General features: G+C 40.9%; 1 protein-coding gene across 2 annotated transcripts in view; it reads right to left on the minus strand.

The window, feature by feature from the left end:
* EPHA5 (EPH receptor A5) overlaps positions 1-20,200 on the minus strand; it is a 1,391,623-nt gene that overhangs the window by 308,248 nt on the left and 1,063,175 nt on the right. For both annotated transcript variants that reach the window (XM_044060929.1, XM_044060928.1), the window contains exon 7: positions 16,572-16,731. In XM_044060929.1, coding sequence (XP_043916864.1) covers positions 16,572-16,731 — 160 coding nt within the window. The remainder of the gene's footprint in view (positions 1-16,571; positions 16,732-20,200) is intronic.

Genomic DNA, 20,200 nt, shown 5'->3' on the forward strand with positions numbered 1-20,200 from the left:
GAGGGGAAGGACTGAGTGCAGGGGTTGACTTATGGAAGGTTAGGCCGGTGTTAGTGGGTGGAGATATATTCCTGGGGGGAGTGGTGATAGAAATGTAGGGTGTGGCTAGTAGTATTAGAATGATTGGTTGATGGAAAAGGGGGTGTGTTTATGAGGGTATAAGGTAAGAGACACTGGGGGCGGGTGGGAATTGGGGGCAGGGTAGGGGAGCAGAGTGAGCCCAAAGGGCGAACGGAGCGGGAAGACACAAGCGAGTGGATTACTAAGGAAGACAATCTATAGAGTGGAGGAAAACAGCAGGTAGGTCAGAGAGTGAGAGAAGTATAATGGTATATTAGGCTAATCTGAGGAGATATACTACGTTGGGGTACAGGAGTGTGGTAGGAGTATTGTATAGCAAGGTCAGGGAGGGAAGGTTGAAAATGAATAGGTCAGTGAAAGAGACTCCGTTTAAAAGACAAGGTAAGTAAGGGCTGAGGGAGGTTAGAAAACAGTGTATGAGGTGTAATTAGGATAGTGGGAAGGCGCCACCTTGTGGCCAGTTGATTAACTGCAAAGACTGGTTCCTAAGCAAGGGGCTGATAGCAGGAGGGAGAGAGAAAAGATAGCATAAGTATAGCAATAGGAATGGTTGAGCAAGATATAAAGTAAGATTCAGCACTAGTAAGGAAGTGGAGATTGGGGGTTATTGGCTGCTGGCTATCCTGGGTAGGAAGCTTACCTAACGTAGGAGAGTCTTTTAATTTAGAACAAACATACAGAAACAGGACATACTTTCACTGTCTTATTGAGTTGGTTTCTCAGGGAGCTGAAGGGAGAGATCTTAGTTGGTGAACTTTCTGGTCTTCCAGGAGGGTAGTAGGCAGGTAGTTAGGTTCTTGAATGTACCAATTAACCAAGTGTCCATTTTCTTTCTCTTTCATATTGTGGCATCATTCTTGGTGAGGGTAAGATGCTACTCAAGGTCAAGGTCATACCGGCCTGGGCTACATGCTCAGAGAGCTCCTCTATGTCTCTTTTCATGTAGTCCAGGGAGGTACATCTCAGGTCATTCACACCAGCATGGACAATGACTGAGTCATATTTGTACTTGCCTTGGAGTGACCTGAGTGCTTGTGTTATGTGGTGGATCCTAGCACCCGACAGGCAGCTCACCATGACCTTCTCCTTGTTCAGCCTGGTGAGTGGGACGTCAGTGTGACTGACGATAGATTCACCTATTACAAGTGTATCAAGTGTGTTGTTTAGCCTTAAGGGCTGTGACTGTTCGGCACACTGGCTTTGTGAGCTATGTTGCACGTGTTTTGTTTTGGGGTAGTGGTTGCTTGGGTGTCTGCTTTGGAGGTCTCTGCTGCTTAGGCAGATTTTTATTTAGAGCCTCCGAGTATGTTTTTGTGTGTTTATGTGTTTGGTTTGCTGTCGTGGTAGGTCTATGTGAAACTGGAATTGTAGTGAGTGTGGTTTCCTTCTCCTCCTGACTGGTTACGCCATTACTGAGTTGAGAGAGCTTAGCCTCCATTTGGCTATATGGTTGCATCTCTCACATGTGTTGGAATTTGTTGGGAGGAGGAGAGGGTTGTCTGTGTACATGAGGCAGTTGTAACATTGCCTCAAGATTCCCAGATTCACCAGCTGGACTGGAGAGGAGATTGACAACTGACCTTTGGACATGCTAGAATAGTACTGGGAATTCCTTTATAATTGAAAAAAAGGGCCAATGGGGAACAAGGTACTCAAGGGGAGTTTGTGAGGGTGCAGTGCTTTTAATTTTTTAGTGCTGACTTATATAATTGCTTTAGTGAGCAAGTGCCAGGTAACTTAAATGCAATGTGTTACAGGTAACTTAAATGCAAAAACGACAAACAGTAACTTTCTTTCAAGTGAAACAAGGAAATAAGTGCAGTAAGCAATGCAGATATCACTAGGGATCCACAGAAGCGCTGAAAAGCCGCGTTTTAGGTTATCACCAACTCAGGCAAACAAGACCTCAGTTAAAGATCTTATCTGAAGGAAGGCAGAATCAGGAATGCAGCACCCCTATTATGCTCCAATGAAGTGTCAGTTATGGAAAATGATTCAAGCACCCGATGTGGAAAAAGAAAGCACACTCTTCTGATCTTCCAAAACCAAAGGTGGGTGTACTACCTGCCGACACAGAGGCAATGGTTTATTTCACATTTGAATTTTCTCAGGAAATCTGAAGTGGACTTCCAAAATGTAGAACAATATACCCTGTGTTGAAGTGCTTTGTGGCAAAGGTTAAAAATGATTGTTGGAATGGGTAGAAGGCAGGTACAGATCCCGGCTTGGTAAGAACATTTGTACATTTAGCCAAAATGACTTGTGTGGTAGTACTGGCTTTCCTGACAAATGAAAATATTTTTTCATGGATTCTCTAAGCCACAATGTTTAGTGATATGTACAATGAGCTTGGTATGTGTTGGATTCTTCAGATGGCCATCTAATTTAATTTAATGGTGCATAAGTGTTTACTGAGGATAGTAGAATGATTTCTTTGCTCTATGGTTCACATATATAAGTACTGAGTTGTGATTGTAGTTTTGCCTGGGCCCTTCCTTGTTTCTCAATGTGACATGTCAAGCAAAATAATTTATTTTCTGTCTTGTAATCACATACAATTGTTGACTTACAATTGTGCTAATGAATTCCAGGGTCCCTAAACCTGTAAAAAAATGTTGCTGTAAAGAAAGCAAACACAACAGTAAAGAAATAAAAGTGCTTCATTTATAGAGGGAAACTTAAAATAATTACCATTATTTGGTCCTGCAGTTGTTTTGATTTTATCAAAATACAGTTACGGAGAAAATGCAGATGATTTATAATTATACTGTAATTAATATAATATAATATATTTTAAAGATGTATGCAATGATATATGCATAACAAATCTAAATATGACATTAAGAGCCAGAGATCAATATTTTCATTTGATGTAGGCAGGTTCCACAACAGATTATATGTACAGAAAGATAGATAGATAGATAGATAGATAGATAGATAGATAGATAGATAGATAGATAGATAGATAGATAGAGATAGATTTTATTTTCAGCCTCAGATTATCTGTTGGAACATCATTGTTTGGACGATAATAGGGTATGGCTTCCTTCTTATTATTTTGCTTTGCCTGTCATATTGTAGACCAACCACTGCCACATTCTGGCTTTTACCAACAATTATTTTTACCCCATCATAATCAATCGTATTTAGAAATACTACATCATACAACAGAAGTGTCTCAAATGTTATATTTATTTCAATTATAATATTGGAAGGCATTAAAAATTAGATGCATAATTTTGTTGCAGCTTTGAAGCATGTCATCTATTATAAAAAGAAGTTATGTACTCACCACAACGTTCCATCTGAGTAGTTAGACTTCATTTGTCATCAACCTGTGGGTTTCGGATCTGATACGGATCCGAACCAGCAGCTTTACAAGCTAAAATCCAAGTTCCAATCTCCTCCCCCTTACCCATACTACACTGCAACCTCCCTCCAACCCTCAGATTGAGTTTGCCACCTACACACATCAACCCAAGAGACATAACCTGACCTGATCACATAAACTAGGCTCACCAGATGCAGAAACTCTGAGTCCAAGGACTGATGTAAACCACAAAGGTCAGGGGGAAAGAGAGAGGGAAGGTTGATGACAAATGAAGTCTAACTACTCAGATGGAACATTATGGTGAGTACATAACTTCTTTATCTGAAGTAGTTAACTTCATTTGGTCATCAACCTGTGGGATAGAGTCCCCAGCTACCAAAAATCTTGGGAGGCCCTTAAGGAAGGATATTCCGGAGCACTGCAGAACCAAAAAAAGCCCTTCCTCTAGACACCATGTCCAACTTATAATGAGTAATAAATGTGTGAGAGGAAGCCCAGGTAGCCGCTGAGCAAATGTCATCCAGGGAAACTCTGGACCAGAATGCAGCAGTAGTAGCCATAGAATGAGTAGAATGAGCATCAACCCTGTCTGGTTCTGGTAATACATGTTCCATGTATGCCTGCAAAATACAAAGTGAGATCCATCTAGCAAGAGTCACCTTTGAAACTGGTTTCCCCAAAAAGGGTTTAGCAAAGAAAACAAAAAGCTGATCAGACTTACGGAAGGGTTTAGACCTAAGTAAATAAACACATAACTGTCTTTGAACATCCAGCAAATAAAGTTTGTATTCCCCTTTATTTTGAAAGTTAGGAAAGAATACTGGGAGATTAATAGACTGATTGATGTTTGATTCCAAAGCAACTTTAGGGAGAAAAGAAGGGTTCATCCTGACAGACACCCTATCCTTATGAAAAACTAAGTATGAGGGTTTCATGCACAAGGCTTGAAACTCTGACACTCTCCTGGCCGAGGTGATAGCCACCAGGAAAGCTGTCTTCCACGACAAGAATTTCAAATCAACTGATGTTGCTGGTTCAAATAGAGGTGCAACTAAGGCCTGAAGAACTAAGGTCAAATCCCATGGAGGGGAAGGATGCTTAATAGGAGGTCTCAGCAAAAAAGTACCTTTGATAAAGGTCTTACAAATTCTGGCAGCAGCTACAGAACCTGAATTTTCTCCTACATGAAAATGGGATATAGGTGTCAGCTGGGCTTTCACCGTGGAAGAGCTGGCCCCCTGTTCGAAAATTTGAGACAAAAATTCGAATACCGCTGGAACAGTAGCGGTAAAGGGATCCAAATTTCTCTGAGAAGCCCAAATGGAAAAATGCTTCCATTTACTACGGTACACCTTTCTGGTAGAGGACTTGTGTGACGCCACCAGAATGAACTTAACGGGGGAAGAGAGGCCGAGAGTCTTGGCAATTAATGGAACTGGAGCAACCAAGCAGTAAGCGTGAGGCAGTCCAGATTCGGGGGAGGAATTCCCGAGGGATGACAAATGAGATCCGGAATGGAATCCAATATCCAGGGCGGAGCTACTAGATGAGACCAAAGGCAAGGGAACCAAACTTGATGAGGCCAGAATGGGGCTTTGAGGATAATCCTGCTCCCCAACCACTGGGCTGTCTACATGAATTTTGTCATGAGAGGTAGTGGGAGATATGCATAAAGACCAGGTGGCCAAGCATGGACAAGAGCGTCTCTGAGGGTTTCCGCCCGAGGGGGAATTAGAGCGAAAAACTCACTGCACTTTGCGTTGGACGGCGATGCGAAGAGATCACATCAAGGCTGACCCCACTTGAGGAAGATCTGTTCTGCTACATGTTCAGAGACCACTCGTAGGACAAAAGGATAGTCCTGCTCAGTTTGTCCACTAAAATGTTAGACCAACCCGGGATATGTGTTGCTATCAGAAAATGGTTGGTGGAGATTTCCCATTCCCACACTCTCATGGCCTCTCGACAAAGTGGGTAGGACCTGGTTCCCCCCTGTTTGTTGATATACCAGACCACTGACATACTGTCTAACTGAATTGCAATAGTTCCCAGAGGAAGAGAAGCATGAAAGGCCTGCAATGCTAAAAGGACCGTGCTCATCTCCAGAACATTGATATGCAGAACAGTCTTGTTTGGGGTCCACATGCCTTGGACAGTCCTGCCCGAGCAATGTCCCCCCCCACCCTAGATAGGAAGCATCCATTGTCACCGTGGCTTGGGGCGGGGGCATAGCAAAGGGTTGTCCTTCTCAAAGATCCTGGGATTGAAGCCACCACATGAGGGAAGCTTTGCACACCTTGCTTAGAGGAATTGGGAAGTTTAGGGGCTGGTATAACAGAGACCACTGAACTTGTAACGTCCACTGTAACACTTTCATATGCAGATGTGCACAAGGAACCAGATTTATGGCTGCTGCCATGGACCCTAAGGTTATCAGGACTAACTCTGCTGGGGGTGAAGAAGTCTAAAGAAGTGCCAGGACATGAAGGATCAGGTTCCGAAGTCTGTCTGGAGTCAAAAATACCCTGGCCTGAAGAGAATATATTCTCTCCCCTATGAAGTCCAGAATCTGAACAGGCTGAAGAGAGGACTTCATAAGGTTTAGCATAATACCCAGTAGATTTGACAACTGAATGAAGGAATTTCTGGCTTGAATAAGTTGATGCCTGGAGGGGGCGGTGAGGAGCCAATCGTCCAGGTATGAAAAGACCTGAATGCGCTGAAGCCTCAGGTGGGCCGCTACAACTGCCATGATCTTGGTAAACACCCTGGTGACTGTGGTGAGACCGAAGAGTAGGACACTGAAATGGTAGTGAATGGCTCCTAGCCGAAAGCGGAGGAACCTCCTGGATTGCCTGTCCATCAGGATATGGTAGTACGCATACTTGAGGTCTACCTAGCACATCCAGTTTTCCTCCTGCAAGAATGGCAGGATGGATTGTAAAGTGACCATCTGGAACTTCTCCTTGGCAACGGACAGGTTCATCATGGACAGGTCGAAAATTGGCCTCAAGTCCCCCATCTTTTTTGGCACCAAAAAGAACCTGGAATAGATGCTTGATCTGGACTGGTCTGGAGGGACTGGCTGGATTGCTCTGTTTTAGCAGCTTTTCTATTTCCAAAGCTGCTGCCTCCCTTTGAATGGGTGGAACGTCTGGGGGCGCCTTGGGGACAAAGGACTGTTCATAAAGGGAATGGAATAACCTCTGGATATTATTCGAAGCACCCAGTGGTTTGACGTTATGGACTCCCATTGAGCTAGGTGCTTTGAAAAACACCCCCAACTGCCTCCAGAGTGGAGCAGTAGGGCAACTCCTCATGGCTGCTGTGCGGATCGATCCGAAAAAGGTTCCCATGACCCGAAGTTCTTCGGTCCCCCTCTACCTCTGGGCCGGAGTCCAGAACTTCCCGGGAATGCTGAGACTTCCAGTACTACAACTTCTTTTGCCCTCTCTGATTGCTGGAAAAGGACCTTTGATGGTTAGAGAAGCGGATCCCGATGGCCAACAGCATCTTCCTGTCCTTCTCACTCTGGACTAGCGTATCTCGGACGGTCTTCCTGAACAGGGTCGAACCATCAAAAGGGGCATTCACAAAGGACACCTTGTAAGGTTCCAAAAAATTGCAAAGCCAGAGCCAGGCATGACATCTCATGGCAATACCGGACCCGGCAACCCTAGCAGCTCACCCAGTGACATGAGAGAGTAAACGCATAGACGCATTAGTAACCGACTTAAGAGTGGCCATATGCACTGAGAATGAATGTTTATCCTCAGCCGAAATGGACTCTGGGGGAGACTCTGCATACTCTTTCACAAGGCTGCACTGAAGCCTAATCTTGTGGTCCATATAGTTCAGCGCCCTTATGGCAAAGGTAGCTGAAGCATATGTCAGCTTTCTGAGTCGATCCATCGCCCTAGACTCCTTGTCCAGAGGATGGACCGCGGAACTCTCCTGCGCCAGTTCCTTTTTGGTGGCTGCTGCCACCACCATGGCATCAACTGGGGAACCCATACTCCATGCAGGCTTGTCATTAGGAGGGCTCAATGCTTTATCTGGCAGTTTTGGTATTGGTTCTACAGTGTCTGGTTCCTTCCAAGCTCTGGTGGTAATAAGGTCCATCAGAGGATTGGCTGGGGGGGACACCTAAGATGTAGATGGGCCTGCATTGAATGCTTCCAGGAATACCAACTCATCCGAGGAAGGCTTTTGGGCAGACCAGCCTCCCCTCTGGTGGAGGATTTCCATTATGTCTCTGAAGGAGACATCTTCGGGAGGCGATCTGGGGGAGCCTTCCCCTTCCTCCAAGTCGGTATCCTCAGTGAGGGACTCGGGGGAGTCCATGTGCCTCCTCTTGCACTGGTGTTTGCGAGGGGCCTCCTCGGGGCAGCTCTCTGGGGAGGGCTCACAAACAGTTTCATATTCCTAGAGGGGAACCGTCTGGGGCGTATCAGACACAGGCTGTCCCTGGGAGGACTGGATGACAGAAGACATACTCAACTGCAAGGGAGCAGGGGTGGACTCTGAGGAAAGAGTGAGGGGTCGCAATCCTCCTGAGAGAACCCTCTCCACAAAGTCAAAGGCTGAAAGGGAAATGGTTTCCCTGAAACTGGTAGGAAGAGTAGCCATGCCCCTTGGATCCGATGAAGGGATTGGAGCTGAGCCCAGAACACTCGGGTCCAGAGGGATGGTATACCCCGATCACAACGGAGCCGATGACACACTCATCCCCTCGGATCTGACACCCAGATCACAGCTCTGAGAGCTTGGATCTGACATAGGATCTGACAAACTCAAGGGCATGGTCGGCGTCGAGGTTGGAGGAACCAGTGGCGCCGACCCCCTGACTCTGGGGATCCTCGGATACAGGGACTCTGAAACTCGTGGATGGATCAGAGAAGGAGCTATCAGGGTGAACATCAGAGCTGAAATCCCTGCTCCGGTGGCAGGGGGAGCCAGCAACACTCCCATCTGCAATTGAGTCTGCAAGAACCTTCTCATCATCCGGTCCATGTCAGTTTCAGAGAGGCTTCTTGTGGATCTGGAGGATGACATCGACACTGGCCAGGAGGGCCGATGTGAAGATAACCTCGAAGCTGGCCGAGCCTCCTCCTCCGGCTCTGGGGAGAATCTAGGAGAATGGAGCCGAGGGGAAGAAGGTCTAGGAACCTTTTTTTGCTGAAAACCATGGGAAGGAAGAAAAGGGGGAAAAACTAACCACACACACTTAGATCGCACAGTTAAAGTTAGACCAAAAGAATCCCATGCTACCTGTCTGGAGCTTGAGATCACATCTTGGCAAAGCCGCGGCAAACTCAATCTGAGGGTTGGAAGGAGTTTGCAGTGTAGTATGGGTAAAGAGGAGGTGTTTGGAGCTCAGATCTTAGCTTGGAATGCGGCCAGCTTGGATACGTATCGGATCTGAAACCCACAGGTTGATGACCAAATGAAGTTAATTACTTCAGATCATCAGGTTATTTGGGTGCAATCTATGTCTGATTGCTTTTGTTGTGAGCATGACGTCAAGGGCTGCACCAATTAATGTGAGTGAAAGTCACAGACATTGTGATAGAATTGGTAACAAAGAGTCAGCAGAACAGAGAGATGGTGACAGAAACATGAAGCCTTACAGTATGGAAAATGCAGACTTACTACACATTCACATCTTACAGTTAGAATGCAATGTGTGCAACAACAAAATATTTACTGTAAGTTTTCACAAGCTGGAAAAAGAAAATATGACAAAAATAGTCAAAAGAAAAGTTTATTATTTTCTTTTCAGCAAAGTTGTAAAAGATGTCAATCTAAGGAGAAATGGTGCACACAAGAAGACAGGTAAGAAGGACTCTGAAGTAAATACATTTTATTTGACTCAAACGTCAAATATGGCAGTGCAAGCACTTCTGTCTCACATACAGATCCTCAATAGATGCAACATAAATCAGAATTTATTACACAGTTCTACACTGAGAGTGTGCAAAGACAAAATAATATAGTCACTAAGAGTGTGCAGCATTTCTTAACTGTCTCTCTTTGTGGTCAGCAATCCCTTGTCACTAATCTTTTTCTCAATCCCTCAACACTTATTTGTTTCCTTTCTTACTTCCCTGCTAGTATTCTCTGCTCTGATTCTGTCCCCCTAAGCTGTCCGACTCACCTCCAACGTATTCATCCTTCCTTGATATCTGCTCCACAGTCCCACTGTCAGTCTCCTAACTGCTTCTTTTTACTGCTTTTTCATTTTTCTTTCCTTTCACTTGATCTACCAAGGCTTCCCCCTTTCCATTCAGTTTTTCATGGTTATTCCTACCAACTGAACTACTTTCAACATGATCCGTTCACTAACCCTGTTTCTCTTAGGTCTGCTTAACCCCCATCATAATCACCCTTAATAGATATTAATCTCCCTGACCATTCTCTCCCTTTCTCTCTCTCTCTCTCTCTCTCTCTCTTTCTCCAGCTCTCTTTGTCTAGTGATTACATCAAGTTACTTCCTAAAAGTACCTAACCTCTAAACTGTATGGACCAATGATTCTTTTCTGTACGATGTTTGGTTTGTTTCTCTTTCCTCGTCTTCTTGTTTCTTACATTCTTTAATGGTCTGCTTAATTGCTTGTGCTTCTGTGCTTGACTTTACATGCATGTGCTGATCAGTACCTACACATAGTCATGTGTTTGTGTGTGTATGTTTGCATGTGTATGTGGGCATATGCGTGTGTCCATGTTTGTATGTGTGTGAATGCATGTGTGTTAGCGTGTGTGTAAGTTTGCATGTGTATATGTGTTTGCATGTGTGTGGGTGTGTATGTGTGTCCATGTTTGTATGTGTGTGAGTGCATGTGTGTGTGTATGTGTGTGTGTGTGTGTGTGTGTGTGTGTGTGTGTGTGTGTGTGTGTGTGTGTGTGTGCGCGCGCGCGTGTTTGAGTGCATGTGTGTGTATTCACGTTTGTATGTGTGAGTGCATGTGCGTGTGTGTATTCATAATGAGGTGCTGGCTAATGCTGCAGGAATACTCACTACACTCTTGCCTGAGTTGCTGCTGTTCACCTTTGCTTATACTACCACACCCCTCTACACATTATACCCAACAGCCAGAAAGATAAAAAAGCACCACGATTTTATTCTAGGCCATGACAGCAGTAGTTTTCTTCTGATGCTCTCCTTCTTCCTTGTCTCACTAGTTTACATAACATGGCTACTTGTTAGGCTTCCTCTGTCCTGAGTAGTAATCCCACTGATATTACTTGCAAATAGTATTGTTCTAGTCTTCTTCTTCCTACTGTTGCATCTTATTTCTGAATATTACATGGAAAATAACATCCTGATTTACCTGTATCAGTTACCTGTTGTTACGTCAGGAAACATTCGGCTCCATACTAAACTGTATCAAGCTAGAGTACATCTGGAGATTCTTAAATAAATTATTTATTTTTGTTGTGAAAAATGTTGAAGGTGATAATGAATAGTCAGGTGTAGTTATGGCTATATTTTGCAGTTCCGCAGAACAGTTTAATTTTAAATAATTTTCAATTCTTTCCAAAAATGCAGCATGTTGTTACCTCTGGAATATAATCTACATTCCACAAAAACAAACGTTTTTTTTTTTCTAATGGGTATTACTGTCTAAGTTCACTTCTGAGGTAGCTTTTCAGGGTTATAAACAATTACACACTCTTTCTGCCTGGCTTTAATATGTCTGTAAGTAATGTGTTCATTTCCAAGAGCTATCCGTTTTATTTGCATGGGTTTATACATAATCATATTTCATCTGCTGCTTAAGAAGTTTCTGATTTCTTTACAGCTCTATAAAATACATTGATTAGAGTTGCCACCTTTTCAAATGCCCAAAGTGGGACATTTTTGGTACAAATGGCAGTTTTTGCAGGCCGAAACATACCCACGGCAGTACAAAGGACAGACCTTCACTTTTTTGCCTAAATAAAAGCTTATTCTTGTAGTATTTAGTTGCTTATTCTGTTTCTTATACCATTTAGGTGTTTCAGATTCAGAATAACTGTTTTATACAACTATTACATAAAATATAGGAAATAATTTTGTCCTAAAATCTCAGGACATTTGCCATTTTTACAATTTTTTTTGCAGGACACAACTGCCCAAAGAGGGACTGTCCCTCGCAAAGTGGGACAGGTGGTAACCCTAACATTGATCTGGTCACAAATTGTGTTCATACAGCTGTATATCTTTGAATTTGCTTGCGCAAGTGCAAACAATGCATTTATTTGCCAGTCAGGTACCTCTCTAATGAAATGGTAACACTCAGCAAGAGGGCTTTGTGAAGTCCCACCCCAAATGTGCAATTCTCCAATAGCAGGCTTTGCTCTGGCCTCAGCTCAGCTCACTGATTAATAGCTTGTGACAAGCGTTCTCTCTGCCATACTTAGGTACTTAGTCACTCCTGCATAAGGTAATCCCCATCTAATGATTATCTAGTGTACAAAAATCCTTTACCAATAGTACTTGCATCAATCAGCAGGGCAGAATAATTGTCATTGATAAAGATCAGGAATAAAATTAATTTCCAGAACACAGCAGCTTGATGGGAACTCATATTTCACAACCTCCAGCCTTTCTACACAATAGTACACAAAGACAAAAATATGTAAAATCAGCCAAGGTAATTAACTTACTTTTAAGCAATCATTAAGCAATGCTGTTTATATGTATTCATCATTTGTCTTCATTCTTAGGTTAATTTTTTACATAAGAATGGATAGCATTTTGTACTAGAACTAATACATATGCATGCATGTCTACATGGTTATGTACAAGAAGAGAACAAAATAAACGTTGCTAATAAATTGTAAAAAATACTTAAAAAGCAGAAAATTAAAAATTATGATATGAAAGCTTACAGCCTTAAAAGCCTGCATACCATGTACAGCAAGCTGTAATCCCTAGTAGGTAATTAGAGTCTGTGTTGGACTATCTTGCCAGGAGTCTGTCTTGACGTGTCTCTCAAAAGAGTCACCCTCTTTTACATTGAACCCATTGGAACATGGGGATTAGAGGCGGTCAGTATTCACAACGCAAAACGCCAAGTTTCTGTCAAAGTATGGCTACTCTATGAAAATGCTGTATATAAGTCAGGAGAATGAAATTAAAAGTTACAATATTTTTGCTTTTATTGCTTTTCAAACAGCACTGATAGGCTGTTGGGTTCTGTTTGTGGAAAATGGAATTGATATTGGAAATAATTAAAAAATGTCTATTTTATTTTAAGGTGTTAACTTCCTGAAAGTACAATGCTTCAATCAAAATATTAAGCCTGTTTCTTTTCCATTCACAATAACATTTGAAGTTTGTACATGCAGACAGGAGCAGGGAGGAGTTGAAAAGATCACTGATGGTAATGTGCAGTTGGTGTTAAAAATAAAACATATTCTTTGCAAAGAACGTAGCCTTTTGGGAAGCATACCCAGTCATCTGTGTAAGTTTCATTAAACCGTCACGCACTTTTGTGAAATGTCAGCTTCTAGAAAAAAACATGTCTGCTTTCCTTTCCATAGAGAGCTTGCTGAATTGTGTTGACATTAAGCACAGGTAAAGTAAGAGTCTTCTTTGCTCTTGAACTGATAATGTATACTGTTAAAGAGCATTATATACAGAAAAGAGTCCGTATACTATCTGTACAAGTAATGCATACGTCCTAACATGCACTGCCAAGAAAGACCACCATTCTGTTATTAAACATGTAATACTGATATTCAGTGCCACTGAAATGTAAACTGTTCCATACCGTGAAACTCAAATGTCTCCAGCCACAGCCATGCTCATCAGAGTGGGAATGTATTTCCATACATTTCCTGGTATGGTGTGGAAAATACTGCATATTGTCATGTTTCTGCAATGGTTAAGTATCCAGGAACAGTATCTGCATCTGCAGAGTTCATTTACATGTTATGGGCAATAAGTGCTTATACAAAGAAACTCCAGTGAAGCTGGTCCCAAAGCATTAGCTATAGTGCTACTGTTCTTGTGAGTGCTGTTTTTGTTATATAGACCATACAGTAACAGACAATGTTTCAGAATTGTTACACACATACACATATGAACATGCTCTAAGCATTCTACGTCAGTGCAGGAACTCTAATGTCAGGAACAGCAGTAGCAAATAAGTATTTCAATACTGTCATGTGGACAATACTCCAATAACCATGCATGGTGACACATCTGTCATCGGTCTTAACACAGAGTTTATTCATATTGTACCTTGCACTATGTTTAATGTAAATTTTCGAAGACATGAACAACAAGGTCAGATTTTGAGCAATTTATTGATAGAACATGCAAAAATGAAAACAGCAGTCATTTCAAGAAAATATGTATGTTTACATTTATTTGTTACTAGGACATTAATTATTTCAGAAATACAATAAAGTGATTCCAATACAAGTCTTAGAGTCTGTTTATCTTAATAGCATACAAACTATTATGAGTCTATCTTTAACATGTTCATGGTAAAAGAGTAAATAGCAAAGTACAGTGGATATAAAAAGTTTACACACCCCTCTTAAAATGCCAGGTTTTTTGATATAAAAGAATGAGACCACAATAAATAATTTCCAAACTTTCCCCACCTTTAATGCGACCTGACTGTCTTCACTGTGTTCCATGGTATATCCAATGTTGAGGAAATGTGTTTGTACCATTATCCTGACTGATACAATGAGATCCCTTTGATGCTTAATAATCTCTCTGTGAACCGTGTCTTTTGCTGTCGCAGGCAACTGAGTTAATCAGAGTCTCTTTAATTGATGGCAGGTGTGTACCCAAGAAGACTGAATGCTGTAATTAAATCAAAAGGTGCTTCAACAAAGTATTAGTTTAAGGGTGTGCACACTTATGCAACCAGCTTATCGTACGTTTTTTTTATTTTTTATATTTTTTTCCCGTAACAGATTTGTATGTTTTTCAATTGAATTGTACAGGTTATAGGTCATATTAAAGGTGAGAAAAGTTTTGAAATGATTTATTTGTGGTGTCATTTTTTTTATATCACAAAAACCTGGCATTTTAACAGGGGCGTGTACACTTTTTATATCCACTCTATATCTCTGATGTTTTGTTTTGTACCATACAAACACACAGAAATATTCAGGCACATACATGCACAGATACTTATAAGCACATGAAAGTAATGCACACGCACACACACACACGCACACACGCACACACACACACACACACACACACACACACACACACACACACACACACACACACACGCACACACGCACACACACACACATACACACACACATAGACACAGAGACACGCACACACATGCATCCATATTTCTATCTGCTAGTAGCTTTCTCACCTGCTAACTAATCATATACATAAAATGTCTGTGAACGTATGTTTTGCAAGAAAAACAATATACTCACACATGCACAAACTCACACAGATGGCACACACACACACACAAACACACACACACACACACACACGCGCACAAACACACACACACACACACGTGTGCATGACACACAGGTGTGGCACACACACACACACACACACACACACACACACACACACACACACACACACACACACACACACACACAGACACACACACACACACACACACACACACAAACACAATTTTACTATGCCGCTCCCTATACATAATAGGATGGTGTATTACAGTAAGCAGAACAGTGAACTAGCTAATGTTGATACCACCAGGGCAATACTGATGATGGGGTAATTGGCACTGTGGCCTGAGAGATAAGGTCCTGAATACAACGCAGGTAAGCCTAGTTCAATTAACAGCTTCCACACTTGATAGCACATCTGGGTGAATGAGTGTGTGCATTGTGAGGAGAGGGGCTGGGTCTTAGACACCTCGTATCTCTGCTGCTAATCCAGCAACTGACAGAGTGCAGGAATGGCATCACAGGGGAAGCCATTGCAGGGCAATGTGGGAGTGTCCACACAATCTGATAATAATAGCCCTTGTTGACCACACAAAGTAAAGTATGTAGCTTGACTCAGAGGCATAGACAGTCCCTCAAATGATGTACGTGCCCACATCACCACTCACGAAGAGACTGGTGCCTTACAAACAAAATAACTCTCCCTGCTGAGATGCCAGCGGAAGTATCATACTTCCTAAAGCGTGCCTTGAAAATGGCCTCTTACCATGACTGTCACTCTAGTGGGTCTGAGGTTAGAATACTCACTGCAGGGAACACAAATGGGCTTGACTTTAACAGTGGGTGAATCCTTGGTCAGGAGACAAATGGGGAAAATATACCTTGTAGAAAATACTGACCTTTTTCAGGATCAGCCCAGGAACTCTCAGTCTCACTGGTTAACAGGTATTTGACAAGTAGCACAGAAAGCAAACTGAGGAGGAGAAAATCAGATATTGACAGGCAACTGGATTATTTCTCTGTACTAACTTTTAAAACTAATTGTACCACTTGCTTATTCTTTCATCTCTTTCTGATTATGTCTAGTTAAAGAAAATTAAAGGCTGTTTTAAGCATTTTGTTTAGTTTTATTCATTCACTTACTCATACATTTATTTGTTTATATTACCTTCTGTTATTTTGTATTTCCAGTTTTAAATGTGAGAAAACAAATACCGCAAGAAGCTATTTTACTTGTCAAACTTAAAAGAATTCTTCCTGAGTTTTAAATTTACTATGACTCTTCTCTACAGATAATTTAGTCTGATAGCAAACAGGAAACTGAGAGTTTTACTATAAGTAATACAGTATGGCAGGAATTGGAAAAAAAAAGACTTTTGCTGCAAGGAGATGATTGGGCTTCATGGGCATAAATTAATGGACCATAAATCTTGCACCTAGCTTGAGGATGTCCTTCTCCCATCTTCACTTAAAAAATGGGCAAAATGGTTGCAGACAGTGCTACTAACAGGCAGGGTCTTGTTGGCATTGGGTCAATTAAACATACCATCAATCTTGTGAGATACAGAATAAAATTTTTCTAAACTACTATGGCAAGAAGTAGGAAGTCAGATAAGAGTGAGGGGCTAGGGATGGAGATGATAATGAAACACAATGAAACAGAGGAAATCGACAACATGTACATAAGATTATTAATCCACTGGCTCCTTTGATGCAGTGGTTATAGAAAATTGAAGTGAAAGAGATTAGAATAACTTACACACTGGACTGGTTTCAAATTCATATCTGCGGTTAAATCCACCATAGCCTGCTGCAGTTCGTGCACGGATCTGAAAGATGTAAACCGATGCAGGCTTCAGGCCATCTACAGTAATTTCAGTTTCCTTGGATTTCACAATGGTATAGCTTGTTTCTTGGTCCTAGATAAAAAAGAAAAAGAATGGGAAACCAATTCTTACATGCTACAGCAAATTAATACTTGTCAAGTTTATGACTGGATATTATTTATTTATTCTTTCAGTGCTATATGAGGCTACCTCAGATGTAACAACACAATCTTATAGCTACTACAACAATCTCCAAAATGCAGAGAACTAGAGCAATGCTTAATAGTTTCTGATGATGTTTTACCTCATTGTCTTGTACCAGCCGGGCTAACGACAAAACATGATTTACCAATGAAATTCTGTATTACAATAATGAATAAAATGAAAGTTACATTTCAATTAAAATGAGGAAAACAGCAAAAGAAAATAAGTTAACATTATCATAACTTTATATGGGATCATACTAAGGAAATTCACAGTTCTTTCAAATGTGATGAAAACTGCAGCTGTTATCTATATGGTAAAACCAACATCATCTCACACTTTTTTCATGATTAACTTTATAAAGAGGATTCTATCTATACATATTGGCCCTGATGATTCCAAAAGACATGCTCTCACTTACACTGAAAGCAGGTGTTTTGGAATCTGGTTCCCACAGTAAGCCTGTATATACATTGGCCTTACACTGAAGTAAGGCATTTACACTGAGAGCAAGTCTTTTAGAATCAGGGCAGACTTACACTGAGTGCACCTCTTTTGAAATCTGGCCGATAGTTCGTTTGAAGTTTTTCTGTTTTATAAAATATCCTCTACGACAAACATGTTCGTTGTTATGTTCTAACCATAAAAAAGCATGCCAACTAGAAAACTAAACTTTATGCATTATAAAATGAAACAAAGTTTGCACAGTAATGCAGTAAAGTTGTCAGCAACATTATAACTAACATTCCTATTAACACTCCATCCCCTCCCCATAGTTAGCCATACATTGGTACCACAAGAAATATCCATAAAAGAAGTAGTTAGCATAGACGTCTAAAGCTCTCAGTTGTTAACAAGCTGCTTCCAATGTTAATGGCACAGGGTTTGATTTCCACCTGAATTTACTTACTCCATGACTTTGAGCAAGTTACTGTTACAATGCTTTTAGGTTACCCATGAACAGAGAAAATCATGTCTGGTGTGCTTACCTAATCAACAAATTGATAAAAAAAATGAAATAAATTGATCCATAAACTTGGCTCCAACAGACTACATCCTTGGTTCCTAAAGATTCATTAAAGAATGTATATCAACTTACCTTTGCCGCCTTGTTAACCTTTCACTTCAAAATCAAATATCCCCAGATCCATAGAATATGGCCATTGTTTTCCCCTCCCAATTCCACAAAGCCAACAATACATTTGACATTCATCCTATGCCTGTTCTAGCACACATAAGAAAACTACTAGAAAAAAAGCAAACTACAATCAGTTCAGAGTTTATTTACAAGTACAACATACCCACACAACTGCAATGTTTCCATGAAAAATAAAAGTATACAGACAACTGTACATGCTCTGATTAACACAACGCTTGCTAATGAAATCAAAGGCCACATTACTGAAGCCCTATTTACTGACTGCTGTAAAGTCTTTAAGTCTGCAAGCTGTACTTTCATACTGAACTCCCCCAAAAACTGCATGAGCCCTGTACAAGTCAAAGATTCTTGTTACTTACTAACAGGAACTTCAATGTTTAATATAATACAACTACATCCTTTCAACTAAAGATTGTAAGTGGCATTTTTCCAGGTTTAGTCCTTGTCCCAGTGATCTTAATCGTCTTCATCAGCTCACTTTCCATGCAACATCAGCTTTTTGTCCTCATCATTTACGTTGGTGATTTTGATTTCCATCCCTAACCATATGTCTGCTGTACACAGCCTTTAAACTACTGTCAACAAGTAGCATCTATGGTTACCTGTAGAACAACTAACATATAATGCTAACATAAAAAAGTGATGTTCTTTGGCACACTTCAAAGACTCAAGAATATGCTTCCCCTTATAACACCCTTACATACAGCAACCAAGCTATGGAACACAAATATTCCATTCATTTACATATTTAGACATCACTTTTGATCCAAGCAAAAACCTGTATTTGCCTATCATACAGCAAAAACACTTTGGAACACATGCATTCCTTTAAATATTTAGACATCACTTTTGATGTAAGAATAAACTTATTTTTGCATTTACAAATCATTAAAGCTAATACTAACTGAACCCTGCACAGGTGAAACATACTGTCATTCTAATGCAGGTCATTGTGTCATTACCAAAAATATCCTGCAGCAACAACTTGTATGCAATGTGACTCTACTAGCATACACCTCCTGGAAGTATTGTAAGTACCTGCAAATCATCTCTAACCATACCTTTATATTATTCTTTGTGTCTCCTCTGTGTTACATTAACATGTGACAACAGTAAACATGCCCAGCTACTTCTTTTTCCAATCTCGTTCATATACAAGACTCTTAACAATGACAGACCCTCCAAATAATATAGATAGATAGAAAGATAGATAGATAGACAGACAGACAGATAAGCAGACAAAGAACTAAGCCAATAAATAAGAGTCATGAGTAGAGCATATGAAAGAAAGAAGTAAAACTGGAGGACAGAAGACTGCAGAGAAGAGGAGTGGGAATTACAAAATCTGTAATAAAGGCAAGAAGGGTTTTGTGACATTAAAGATACAGGAAATGAGTGATGGGATAGGGTAATGATTTCAGGAAGTGAGAAATTGGAGGAGAGGGATGGGAAAAGATGGTGAGTTGACAGGAAACAGAATGGCAAGCCAGCAGAAAGATGCATAGAATAGAATCATAGAGGTAGGGGAACTTGTAACTATTTTGCATAAGTGAGGTTATCCACTTGACTCCTTACTGGCTAGGTAAGACTTAAGATGCTATACTGAATATTTAAAGGTGCGTTCTTCTGTGTTAATAGAAAATGTATTTTATTGTTTTGCTGCACCGGCATCACAAGTTCAGTTTCCTGATCTACTGGTGGATGATTTCACTTCTGCTGAGGAGATCTCTAAAATAAAAAGGTGTTGAGGGGTTATATCACTCTCCATCTTAGATAATGCTGGGCATTCACTGAAATATAATAGTTTCAGGCAAACAATTCTATCCTGAGAGAGTTGTTTAAAGCTTCACAATGGCAAAATCAAGAAAATGTGCAGCAGCAAGCTTGTGCACTTCTCTCCCAGACTATCACACATTCATTTGCAGCATTTCTGAGAAGGTTATAGCATGGGAAACATGCATCCGGCACAGCAGCAGAAAAGATAAGCATTATTAAGTTTGCCAAGTCTTTTACAGTCTTTTGTAATGGCAGACTTAATTTTTATGTGATACTTGAGTTTATTATCCAAAATGTATTTTAACAGCTTTGCAACTATCGCAACTTGAACATCTGTGTGGTTCAATGAGGTGATACGAGAGTCTATTGCAACTGGGGAAAAAGGCAATATATATAGAAATAACATGCACTTTGTTTTTAGGA

This window comes from Protopterus annectens, chromosome 2.part0 (assembly GCF_019279795.1).
Source record: "Protopterus annectens isolate FY-2018-M chromosome 2.part0, PAN1.0, whole genome shotgun sequence".
Classification (NCBI taxonomy): domain Eukaryota; kingdom Metazoa; phylum Chordata; order Ceratodontiformes; family Protopteridae; genus Protopterus; species Protopterus annectens.